This window comes from Pieris napi, chromosome 15, assembly GCF_905475465.1.
Source record: "Pieris napi chromosome 15, ilPieNapi1.2, whole genome shotgun sequence".
NCBI lineage: Eukaryota > Metazoa > Arthropoda > Insecta > Lepidoptera > Pieridae > Pieris > Pieris napi.
The window spans coordinates 6,034,950-6,047,693 of NC_062248.1; the positions used below are offsets into that span (position 1 = coordinate 6,034,950).

Below are 12,744 nucleotides of genomic sequence, written 5' to 3' on the forward strand. Positions count from 1 at the left end.
TTTTTCTGAAATAGCGTTTTCTTCATTAATCTCTAATGATGCCATTAATATTATCGGCATAAAAATTGATAATATTTCTATAGTTTCCATTTACCTAGCTCGTTCCTCTTTTGTTATTCTCAATAGCGTTAATAATTTACTTTCTTCACTTAGTCGTCCATTCCTTCTATTGGGTGACTTTAACTCTCATCACCAAATGTTTGGTTGTGGCACTACTGACTCCAATGGTGTACGTTTAGTTGAAATATTAGATTTACATAATTTGTGTTTACTTAATACTGGATCACCAACCAGACGTACAAAGCCTAATGAAAAGCTTAGCGCGGTTGACTTATCAATTTGTACTCCAGATCTTGCTTCTTCTCGTTCTTGGTACACTTCATCATCTACTTTTGGCAGTGATCATTTCCCGATTATCATATCCTCACCTATTAGACGCTCTCCTTATCAAAAACGACAACCTCGTGTGAAATATAAATTAAATAATGCTGATTGGCTTGCATTTAAAATCCTTGTCGAATCTAAAATAAATGATTTGCCTGAATTAGTTAGCGGTGGTGAGACCAATTCCTCCAAAGCTTTGGCTACATGTTTAATAGAATCTGCCGATCAGATTTTTTCTGTCAAACGAAATCCGTCTAATAAGATTCCTTTTCCTCCATGGTGGGATAGAGAATGTATGGTTGCTGTAAGCAGAAGAAAGGAAGCTGAGAGAGTCTATGCTGAGGACATGTCCAATGAAAATTTAGATATTCTCAATGAAGTTATTAGTACCACACGTAAATTCCTCAGAGATAAAAAGCAGGCAGGCTGGAAAAATTTTTGTACTTCTTTATCTCCTTCTACGTGCCCTTCAGAAGTTTGGACAAGTATTAAACGTTTTCGATCTGCTTTCAAAGAATCTTTATCATCGTCTTCACTTCCCCCTTTTTTAACAAATGCCTTTTTAGACAGATTAGCTCCTCCATCAGCTGCTGAATCGATCTACTTTCCTTTGGAATCGTCTTTGATAGATGACACTTCCTCTTTAAACTCTCCTTTTTCATTACATGAATTGAAAGGTGTGCTTTCACATGTTAAAGATTCATCTCCTGGTCAGGATGGTATTATGTACTCATTTTTATCTCATCTTGGTGATACTGCCTTAATGTATTTTTTAAATTTAATAAACTCCGTCATGGTCACAGGTAATATTCCTGAAACATGGAAGTCTCAAGAAGTTATAGCGATTAAAAAACCTAACAAACCTACCAATGATGTTGCCTCATATAGGCCTATTGCGTTGTCCTCCGTTTTAACTAAAATTGCTGAACATCTTGTGAAGAATCGTTTGGAATGGTTTATAGAAAACAATAATTTAATAGCTAATAGTCAATACGGTTTTCGGAAGTCAAAATCTACAATAGACAATTTAGCTATATTGACCACAGATATTCGCATAGCTTTTTCGCGTGATGAAGATATTGTTGCTGCCTTTTTGGACATCTCTGCCGCCTATGATAATGTGAACATTTCTATTCTACAACGCAAATTATTAGAGCTACAGGTTCCTACGTTATTAATACGTTTTATCATCAATTTACTATCATGTAGATACATATCATTAATCGTTCAGAAATATGATAATATTACCGAGTTAAAGCGTACAGTTTTTAAAGGCCTTCCCCAAGGTTCGGTACTAAGCCCACTTTTATATAATATTTACACGTATGATTTAGAATTATCTATAAATTCCCATATAAATGTGCTACAATATGCAGATGATCTTCTTTTTTATTCCGTTGATAAATCTGTGGTTAAGGCTTGCAATTCCATGTCTAGTTCACTTAATTGTCTTAATATCTGGTTAGTTAAAAATGGCCTAGATCTATCAGTTTCCAAAAGTTCTATAGTCGTATTTTCCAAAAAACGCACAACTCCTATAATAAATGTGACCTTCAATGGTCAATCTTTGCCACTCCAAACAAAAATTAAATTTTTAGGAGTTATATTGGATTCAAAATTGTCTGGACTTGCCCATTATGAACATGTTGTTATGAAATGTGCACAGCTGCTTAACATCATGAAATGCCTTTCAGGTGTATGGTGGGGTGCTCATCCGTTTTCTATGAAACTTGTGTATAACGCTCTTATAAGATCTGTTTTAGATTATGGCACATTTCTCTTAGATGGAGGAAGTGTCTTGGGAAGTAAAAAACTTGATGTCATTCAGTCAAAAGCTTTGAGAATTGTGACAGGAGTAATGAAATCAAGCCCATCCAATGCTTTACAAGTAGAATGCTGCGATCCTCCTTTAAAATTAAGAAGGCAATTTTTAAGTGATCGATTCTTGTTCAAATCTATGCAGTTTTCTAACCACCCTCTATATGGAAGGCTGCATGAATTGAACAATATTATTTATACATCCCGTTACTGGCGTCACAAATCATTACCATGTCTAATAATAAGCTTTCGTAAATTTTTAACATTACACAGCCGCATTCATCGATCTCCATCATTACCCATATTTATGACACAATTCAATTCTTTAATTCTTGATCCGGATATAAGATATAATATAGGCGTCCGTAAGCAAGATATTCTGGAAACAAATATTCGTTTCATGAGTAGCGTTGAGGAACAAAATTGGGAAGGTTGGGATTATATTTTTACAGATGCCTCTAAAATCTCTGTTGATAATTGTGTTGGAGTTGGTCTAATTCATTGGCAACATAAAATAATTCAAAAGATTAAACTTCCTCCTGAATCCTCGGTTTTTACTGGAGAGTGTTTTGCTCTTTTAAAAGCTTTAGAACTAGTTATTTTATTAAAATCTAAAAGTACAATCATATTTTCAGACTCAAAAAGTGCACTACAATCTCTTGAAAAATTTCCTTTCCAAATGAAACTTTGTTATCCTATTATTTGCGAAATACGTGATAAGCTTTTAATATGTTCTCAAAGAAATTACACCGTTATCTTTGCATGGATTCCAAGTCACAGTGGAATTAAAGGAAACGAGAAAGCCGATGAGCTTGCTAAAGAAGCTATAAAGGATGGAGACATAGTCCCATACATTAATTATTGTCATGATTTAGCTGCTCTTCCGAAAACCCATCTTTGGAAGTCATGGAATGATGTTTGGTTGAGAAGCAGCAAGTTCAAAGGCAAACATTATGCTGAAATTCAACCCAGGATCCCCAGTAGACCATGGTTCTTTGAGGTTAAAAGTTCTAAAACTGTCACTTCTATCATTTCCAGAATGCGTTTAGGACATGTTTGTACACCTCATCATTTAGCAAGGCTTCGTATTATTGATAGTAATATTTGTGAGTGTGGAGAAGATATTGGTGACCTTGACCATATTTTCTTCTCTTGTTCCCAATATGACCGTACCTCCTTTCTGAATTCTTTACAATCACTTCATGTTCCGTTTCCGACTAAAATCTCCTGCCTTTTGCTTTATCCTTTATTGTATTATAATGTATTAGCTTCTTTCATAATCTATAATAATATTAAGATGTAATATGTTTATGTACATACCTATTTTATTTTTAACCAGCTTATCCCTTTATTTCCTTCTGATGTCTTTGTTTATTTTTTTTCGCGTGTAGTTTCCCAACCTTTTACTTGAAACTGGCATAAAGTTGAAGCTGTTGCCATAATATAAAAAAAAAAAAAAAAAAAAAAAAAAAAAAAAGTCTCTCGCACAAAATATATCTCTGTTTCTGTTCCTCTATCAGTGTATCTAGTGTATTAGGTATTCTTAAATGTTCCTAGTCTGTGGAACAATTTTCTCTGCGTGGTTACTGGTGGTCGTGTTTGTTATTTGCTAAATATATCAAGCAGTGTACATATTCTTCTTAAATATTTTTGAATGATGTCATTAATTTAATTTATTATTTACACAAAGCTATATAATTAAAGTAGTGAGACTGTCTTCACAAGTTCCTATGGTGAAGACTAGCTAAAGTCAGTACTTGTGACGCTGGGTAATGAAACGAATGTATGGTTAAAATGGTTACTTCTAATAAACAGACGGATAAAAAAGTTGTAAAAATGACTGCACAAAACAATACTGCTGTGGTTCCACATAGAACCCTTTTGGGTGAAGTTAATGAACACATTACATGCCCCCTGTGTTGCGGATATTATATTGATGCTACGACGATTGTCGAGTGTTTACACTCATTTTGTCGATCTTGTATTATAAAACATCTTCAAGTAAAAAAATATTGTCCTGTGTGTGAAATGATGATTAATTCGGCGAAACCTAACATAAAACTAGACAAAGCGCTCCAAGACATTGTATACAAGTTAGTACCTGGGCTCTTTCAAAAAGAAATGGAACGTCGCCAGACTTTTTATGCCTCTCGACCGGGTCCAGCAGCATGTGCAACTCCTGAGCAACGGGGAGAAGACACTGAAAGGATTATTTTTAGTCCTGAAGATGTTATTTCCTTTTCTTTAGAATATTCAGATGTGACTGATAGTGACAGCATTTCAAGTAAATCATCTGACAGTAATGAGCCCCAGCTGCCCACTACAGCTAGAAGGTACTTACAGTGTCCTGCAGTTGTAAATATTAGCCATCTCAAGAAATTTCTAAGTATGAAGTTTGATATTGACAGTACTCAGTTTGCCATTGATATCCTATACAAAAGGGTTCCATTACCAGACTACTATACATTAATGGACATTGCTTATATTTATAATTGGAAGCGTAATGAACCTATGAGATTTTTCTATCAAATCATTGATTATGTTGCTATTAGAAATAGGCTATTTGATGTCAACAGAAAAAGTACTCAGAGTCAAGATAAAAAGCCTATTCCTGCTGTCCAAGAAAACGCCTCTGCTCACTTAAATGATCACCTATCTGAGACATCATCTGGTACTGATAGTCCTATGCCAGATGATAGCAGTGTTAATAAAGGTGCTGAAATAGCCAAAAAAGAAAACCAGTTAGAAAAAATCCAAACCAAAGAGGAAACACATATGAATAAAAGGAGTACTTCTCCACCAAAAAAGAGTGATGATGAGGATGAAAAATCACAATTTCTCAACTCTTTTGAACTTACAGCTAAGAGCAATGCAAAGACACCTCCTAAAACTAACCCAGAAAACTTTATAAGAACAGAAAATATTTCAAAATGTTCCACAAGCCCTAAAGTAGAGGACAGTTTAAAAAGAAAATATCAGTCTAATATGAATTTACCAGAATTTAAAAAAGTAAAAATAGAGTTGGAAAAAGCCAAAATCCCTGGAGCTCAATCTTCAAACAATTTAGGTACCAAATCAGGTAAATCTGATGAAAAGGTTGTAAAAAATATTGAATTTAATGTTTCTTTAGATAAGGGAAAGACAATAGATATAGCAAAACCAATTCAATCCACTTCAAGTTCTCTAGCTTCAGCTATATCAAGGGATTCTAAGATGAATTCTATCACATTGGATAAACAACCAGAAACAGGACAAAAGAGAGCTATTTCTGAAGGTCAAGTCAATTTGACACCCAAACGGAAACCTGAACATATAACTTCATTACAAAAAACTGTGTCTCCTCTAAAGATTCAACTATCTAAGACAGAGGCTCCCACACTAATTAGTAATAAAGCAACTGATACACCTAAGATAGTTACAAAGAAAATACCAGATTTAAAACCCAGTACACCTAGTACAGTTGGTAACAAAACACAAAATTTAGGAAAATTACGAATGGATTTACTAGCCAATAACAGTGATCCAACAATTGACAGAAGTAAAATATTATCCCAAGTCAAAACATCAGCTTCATCTGGTGCTCAAAATACTGGAGATAATCTCAAATCTTTGTTTGATTCTTGTAAAATTAACATTCCCTCATCCTTATCAATTACTTTAACAGATCAGAAAAGCCCTTCAGATTTACCTATTTCAGAGCAAAAGAAAGGTCTTATCAATAAAAATCTTGCTAATGCCAATAATCTTACTGGTCATAAAGTACCAAGCCCTCCAGTCCATAATTACATTGAAATCAAGAAACTTCCTGATACAGACTCTAAAAAAATTAACAAATCTGAGGGATTTGATTCTAAGCCAAATTTACCCAAATCAGATAATACAAAGCCACTTAAAACAAATGAAACATCAGCTAAAGGTCCCATTCCTAATCTCAAACCAATTGCTGACACAAAATTAGCTAAGCAGACTGCGAATCTGGGATCAGCTCCAATAACCTTTCAACAGACATTTGAGCAGCAACTTCAGTCTTTACAAAGTGATTCTAAAAATAAGGTTCCAAAAAATAAATCTCAGGTCCCAAAACTTGTACCAGCAACCCCAAAAACATTAAGTGCCGCAAATAAATTAAGCAACTCTAATAGTAAAGCTCCGACTGCTGGACCAACGGGACTTCCTTCAGGTGAAGTCAAGTCAACAACTGCATTAGACTTATCAACGCCTCATACTATTCAAAGTCAACTAGGTCCTCAACAAACCAAAGCATTTGAAACAATGCAATCAATAGCAAATCTGGCTAAAAAACAGAATTTGCCATCAAAGTCTACTCCAATAACCATGTCTCAGAATATGTTCCCTTCCCTTTCTAGACCTACAAGTGCACCCTCTCCTTTAAGAGTACCTCCAGGGAGTAGCCCTAATCAAATAAAGCAAGAAAAATCCATTGCAAATATACCTCAAAACATAACCAATCTTAGACAGGACTTACCTAAACAAATTAATACAATAAAGCAAGCAAATCAATCCCACAGTAATACACCTACTGGTGTACCATCTCCAAATTATCAAGGCAACCAACCATCAAGTAGCTCTATGCAGCCATCACCTAGGTCTCAAACCCGCTCACCAAGTTCTTCACCTAAATTAGTCATAGCAGAGGAAAAACATACAAGCAACATATTGGAACAAAGCCACTCAAATTTAGGATTTACTTCTCAATTATCAAGCATGTTTGCATCAAAAAGTGAATCACATAAAGACTTGCAAAGTATGGCTAAGCCAGGATTAAAACCATTAAAACCTTTAGTACCTCCAGGTAAAATACCAGGTATCCGACAACCCATCACACCTACTTTAAATGTTAATACTCCTATGAGTTCTCAAGCAGATTATCTGTCTCAACCTCTTATTTCCCAGGCTTTATTTAGGCATCAAATGGACATGCAACATGCCTGGTTAAAAGCTCAAAGGCAGTTTGATTTATATAAAAACATGCCTAACATGGCTCATCAAAATCAAAATGATTTTAACAATAAAGATAACAAAAATGTTTAATTCTAATGAATTTTTGTAATAAAACCATAAAATCTAATTTTTTTACTACAGAATCCAGTCTATCTAGGACTAACTTATTCTAGGTGTCTGGGTTTACTCAACTGAAATATTATTTTTTAAAAATTAATATTATATTTGTAAGCTATTTATCATAATAAAATAATTGTTGTAATGAATCATTGTATAGTTATGTAAACAATCATATTTTTATTATTGTTCAATTGTATGAAATTATGTTGATAATTATTAAGGTATAAGTTATTAAGCTTAAAATGTAAATTCTGTACCCAATATTATTTAAATGTTTTTATTATCTTTTCATTATTTGTATGCTGTGTTGGCAACAAGATTAATGCAATGTGAAATCTAACCACAATGTTCAAATTTTGATCAGAAAAATTTCAATAATAATAACCTTGAACTTTCGTGACCATGTCTATAGGCTAAGAAATAAGAATAGGTTACTTGTGTGAAGTGTATTTTAGATATTATAAGTGTGTGTAATTAATCATAAATTGTTTTAATGTGGTTTCATAGTACCAATACAAATATTTTTACATAATCTATTTTGAATTAAAAGACACATTATCAAGACACACATATAAGTGTGAAATGTATAATAAAAGAAGCTGGGAAGTAAAGTCAAGAGTCATGTTAAATGTGGGGTTGAAACTCATTGAGTACGGCAGGCATTAATTTTTGGCAAAATTATTGATTTTTAGCCAAAACATTTTTTTTAATAAATAGCTTTTCTCGTATATAATTTTAGTGACTTATTATTATTAGGTCCTTACATATTATGGAATTGGCGTTTTAGATGGGAGGAACAAAAAATAGATTTTTTAAATAGAATAAATTTAATTAATCAAAGGTACAGATACCGGCAAACATCTTAGACAAATGTCCTAGAAGTGCTCAAGAAGTTTGCCGGTATCTTTACTATTGCTATGTATGCACTTATGCCATCTTATAGATTGATCCCCTTTACTAAAAATAAAACATTCGGACGGGAATAAATAAAATCTTTGAAGGCGGTTTCGACTGCCCCATCAGAGTTTAATTTTTTACCTAAATTTCGTAAATATCTGTTGGAGCAAGATCCGGGGAGTACGGTGGATGTCTTAGATGTTTCAAATGAAGCTTCTCTAATTAGGTAGCAGTTTGTTGTGTAGCGTTGTCGTGAAGCAGCAGTGGCCTAGAGCGATTGACCAGCCTTGGTTTTGGTTGTTTAGCAGCTAGCTTTTCCATAAGGGTTTGCAGTTGCTGACAATATACATGTGCCGTAATCGTCTGGCCAGATTTAAGATAGTTCTAGTGAGTATAACTACCTGGTGACCGTAAATTTAGTCAGAGCTTATTTATAAAATATATTTCTACATGATAATAATTTAGCACAGTGAAGCTTTGAGTACCTAATTCATAATATCAGAATACAACCTAAAAACATAGCTTTAATTTTTAACTCAGAAATATATGTACATAATCGAATACAGCAGTGTTAGCTTTGTGGATAAGCTCAACATCGTAGTTACTAGTTTGAATCTTAAGTGCCTACGCCCTACACCAATAGATTTTACTTTCTATGTGCGCAATTAAAACTTGCTCATGCGTTAACAGAACTATGACTCCCGTATTTTAAAACCCAGTGCCATTGACCCTAATAACCAAGTGTGTAGAACACAGATCATCTACCTGATTATAAATTAATTATCAATGAAACGGACGCAGGTTTCTGTCCCATACCCCTTAAGAAATCTGAGATAAACCCCCATTTTAACATTATAACACATATATGTATGTAGTATATATCATTTCTCAAATAATACTATTTTCTGCAAACTTCGATGAAACAATATTTCTGTTATGTAAAAAGTATATTTTTATTTACTTATATAAACGCTGTTCTACCTACTTACAGGGAAAGGATGAGAAAATAGGGTAAAGAAAAGCATTACAATTTTTTATTCAGAGTTTTATTGAATAATTGTGATCAGCGACCATAGGAACATCACTGTCTGAAGAGTCGCAACTCGCCGTAACGTTTTTTCAGTACCCAAGTACAGTACTGTACCCAAGTATAGAAAAACGCTTCGTGACCAACTAGTGACTCTTTAGTTACTATTATGTGGTATATATAGTCGAAAAAAATATTAACAATAACGCGTAATTTAATCCCCGCCCCGCATCGTAACGTTTCACAAAGAAAAAACTTGAATTAAAATCAAAGAAAACTGCATAAATAAATAATTATAATTGCATAAGTTGATAAAAAATGCTACGCAATTACTTTACCACGGCAGTGCCCGAGTGCCACACGTTTTTTTTATTTGTATTTGTGATATAAAGGCAACATATTAAAATATTGGTAGGTACATAAAGTAGCTAACGCAGTCACGTACCTACTTTGTCCATCCAAATAAAGCTAGAGGACAGAAGTCAGAAGATGGCTACCACTCGTTCCGTTTCAACTCCGAACTCACCAATATCGTGGCGAGAGCCTCTAGGCGCCTCGCGAGAGTCTGGAGCTGGCTTTATAAGTCATAGTTATAGTTACTATAGTCTATGGTTTTTTAATTTGAAACATTTGGCATCTCTATCAGTAAATTGTCAAATGCCTTCAATTGAAATTTTGAGTTATCGAGAGTAAAATAGTTTAGATTTCTTTCATTCACGACATCGCACCCGAGTACTCACATTTTTCTATCCGTGAATATTTATTTAATCCCAAGAACTGTACTCAGTTTATAAATAACAGCTTCTTATATTTTAACCAAGTAATATGAGAGCGAAGGTATTTATTAATTCCTACAAAGAATATTATCTTAGTTTCTGCTCGGAACGGTGCTAGCTAAACTTGTGCTTTTTTATTTCAGTGGCGTAAGAAGCGTATGCGGAGGCTAAAGCGTAAACGTAGGAAGATGCGTGCGAGGTCTAAATAAACAGGTGAGCCGGTTATTTTAGTTTCATATATAGTATTATCATTATAAGTAACATTACAAGTAAATTCAAACGTGCTCAAGCGTAAGCGTGACGTTTATTATGTTCCAGGTCAGGCCTACAGCTTTTCCTATAAATCAACACAAATAAACGTGTAATGTGGGTAACCTCAAAATATTAGTGAAGTAGACCTTATTTAGTTTTCACTTTTCTTCTGTTTGTTACAATATCTTGGTTCCCAATGGTTTTTATTAATTTTTAATGTCTATCTATATCACTATAGGTCCTAGTTATTTTTTTTAACTAACTAGGTGTTATATTGAAGAAACGCAAGTTAAGAATAATAGTATAACTATATAGAATTTCTTTATTTTATATGTAACAAGATATGCATTTGCTACAATTTTGCAGGTTCCATTACTGTTTGTTGTCTTGAGTAATAAGAAACAGCTTTTTTTAGCTTGAAGCTTAATTCAGTACATTAATTTATCTAACACCACATGGTTATTTGCACTGTGCACATTCTAAATTTCCACGTTAATATTACCTGTATTGCCTTAACTTTCTTATATTAGTCTTAAATAAAGCACAGTAATCCTCCAAGGCAGTTATTTTTCTTTTTATAAGAATAATGCAAAGAATTAGAGGAGATATTATTTATTTTTATCCACCCTTGTTATTATTGTTTATTTCAAGGACTAAAGTAAAATTACAATTATAATACTACTTAATTGTCTTAATTTTATGAAAGATATTGTGATACATTTCCATACTTACTTTTCCAGCTTGAAACTGAACTGATGCTAAAAGGCTGACAAATATGTAATTCCTAAAATACATAGCAAGCAAGCAATCTTAATTATTAACATAAAACAATTGGCATTCAGAAGTAAACTACATATGTACATTTTTTGTAATTTCGTGGAAAAATTGTTTAATAAACCTTTTTCTTTTCAGGTACAACTGTTGAGGCAGAGGTTAACACTTCAGACTTGCATTTGTATCAAATAAAAATTTAAAAATCCAAAATACAGTTTTATTTTTATATTCAATCTCTCAAATCTTTTCATACACATATAATAGTATCTAAATTATCTCACTTATTTGAATTATTAAACTCTGGCAACTATATACATAATATATTGATAATTATTGAAGAAAAGATTAAATATTCTCAGTGTGATTTGAAATCAATATAAGGCTTTGGCCCAATACAATCTAATTCAACCTAACGTCAATTGGAATAATTGCATTATCATATAGTTTTAAATTATAATCTTCGGAAGCAGTAATTTTTGCTTTATATACTTTAGTTTAAAAAATTGACTGGCCAGTTACAAAAATCTCGATAACTTCAAAATTCAAATCTTTCGTGACAATAATACGATCGTAACCTCATTGATTAATGCATTTTTATAGACGTTTTTCTAAATTTATTATTTTGAAAAGCTGTTCAAAATGGGTCGAATGGCTGGAATTAAATGGGAAAAGACAATGCAATGTCGACCGGTTCATAACATAATATCGTCAGATTTTCCTAAATATAACCCGCAACCATGGAAATTCATGGTACCTCATTTCTAAATATTTCCCCGTTATATTTCATAGTTGTAGACGATCTTTTAAAATGGTTGCCATAACTTTATAATATTGGGCAACATAGTTGCTGCCTGCTTACATGCAGGAAGGCATAAGCATTTAAAATTTCATTTTATAGGAAGGTCCGTCACGTATTCCATGGTTATTATCCTACGAATATCAGCGAATGTGGGTAGAAGAAAGAGAAGCATGGAAAAAGAGAATGTATCCTGAAAACACAACTGTAAACGTAGATATTGTCAAACGTTATGTCTTAACATTTAAATCGAATCATCAGCCACCGAAACCTGAACAGAAAAAGCCATTTAAAATGAAAAAGTAAGCAAACCAGGACAATACTTATTTGGTATTTCGCAAACTAATGTTTTGACCACTCTTATTTTGTATGGCAACATGAACAAAACCAAATATTACGTCCTTTCTAACCGCAACAATATAAATGTCCTTCCATTAGGAAACTTAAAATTCAACTTTCTAAAATGTTTCTAAGGTATACTTTATTTATATAACCCTGTGTGAAGTTACCAAGCTTTGAGCTTTCTTATGTGTAAGTACTAAGTAGTATCACTGTTATTTCAGATTTGAGGGCGTTGGGAGTCGTACGAGCTCCAAACGACCAGCCAAGGACAAAGCCATGAATTTTAATAAAAATAAAGAAAAAAGCTAAACTGAATATTATGCTATTACTTCTTCAAAGCTTATTATACTTCTATGCCAGTCCCTGTATTGGAAGGTCCTCAAAAATGAAACACTAAACTGGTCGAAGTTTCTGATCTTAAACAACATTTCTTTCTATTTTTGAAACTAAATCTAGTATATCTTTTGTGAACCAAAATAATCTTTTTTAAACAGATTTAGGTAAGTATATATAAATGTCAAATTTGTTGTAAACGAAGTTAAATGCTTGTAAAAATTAAAACAACTATTTAGGGATAATATGTATATTAATGAAAG

At 33.0% G+C, this 12,744-nt stretch overlaps 2 protein-coding genes across 2 annotated transcripts; both read left to right on the forward strand.

Moving 5' to 3' along the window:
* The first annotated feature begins 3,740 nt into the window (after positions 1-3,740).
* LOC125056375 (polycomb group protein Psc-like) lies at positions 3,741-7,763 on the forward strand. The gene has a single exon (XM_047659415.1). The coding sequence runs from the start codon at positions 3,988-3,990 to the stop codon at positions 7,252-7,254; it is 3,267 nt and encodes a 1,088-aa protein (XP_047515371.1). The 5' UTR covers positions 3,741-3,987; the 3' UTR covers positions 7,255-7,763.
* A 2,115-nt stretch (positions 7,764-9,878) lies between these two features.
* LOC125056381 lies at positions 9,879-12,463 on the forward strand. The gene is made up of 5 exons (XM_047659425.1): positions 9,879-10,045; positions 10,128-10,197; positions 11,149-11,760; positions 11,909-12,108; positions 12,370-12,463. The coding sequence occupies exons 3-5, from the start codon at positions 11,650-11,652 to the stop codon at positions 12,455-12,457; spliced, it is 399 nt and encodes a 132-aa protein (XP_047515381.1). The 5' UTR covers positions 9,879-10,045; positions 10,128-10,197; positions 11,149-11,649; the 3' UTR covers positions 12,458-12,463.
* The last annotated feature ends 281 nt before the right edge of the window (positions 12,464-12,744 follow it).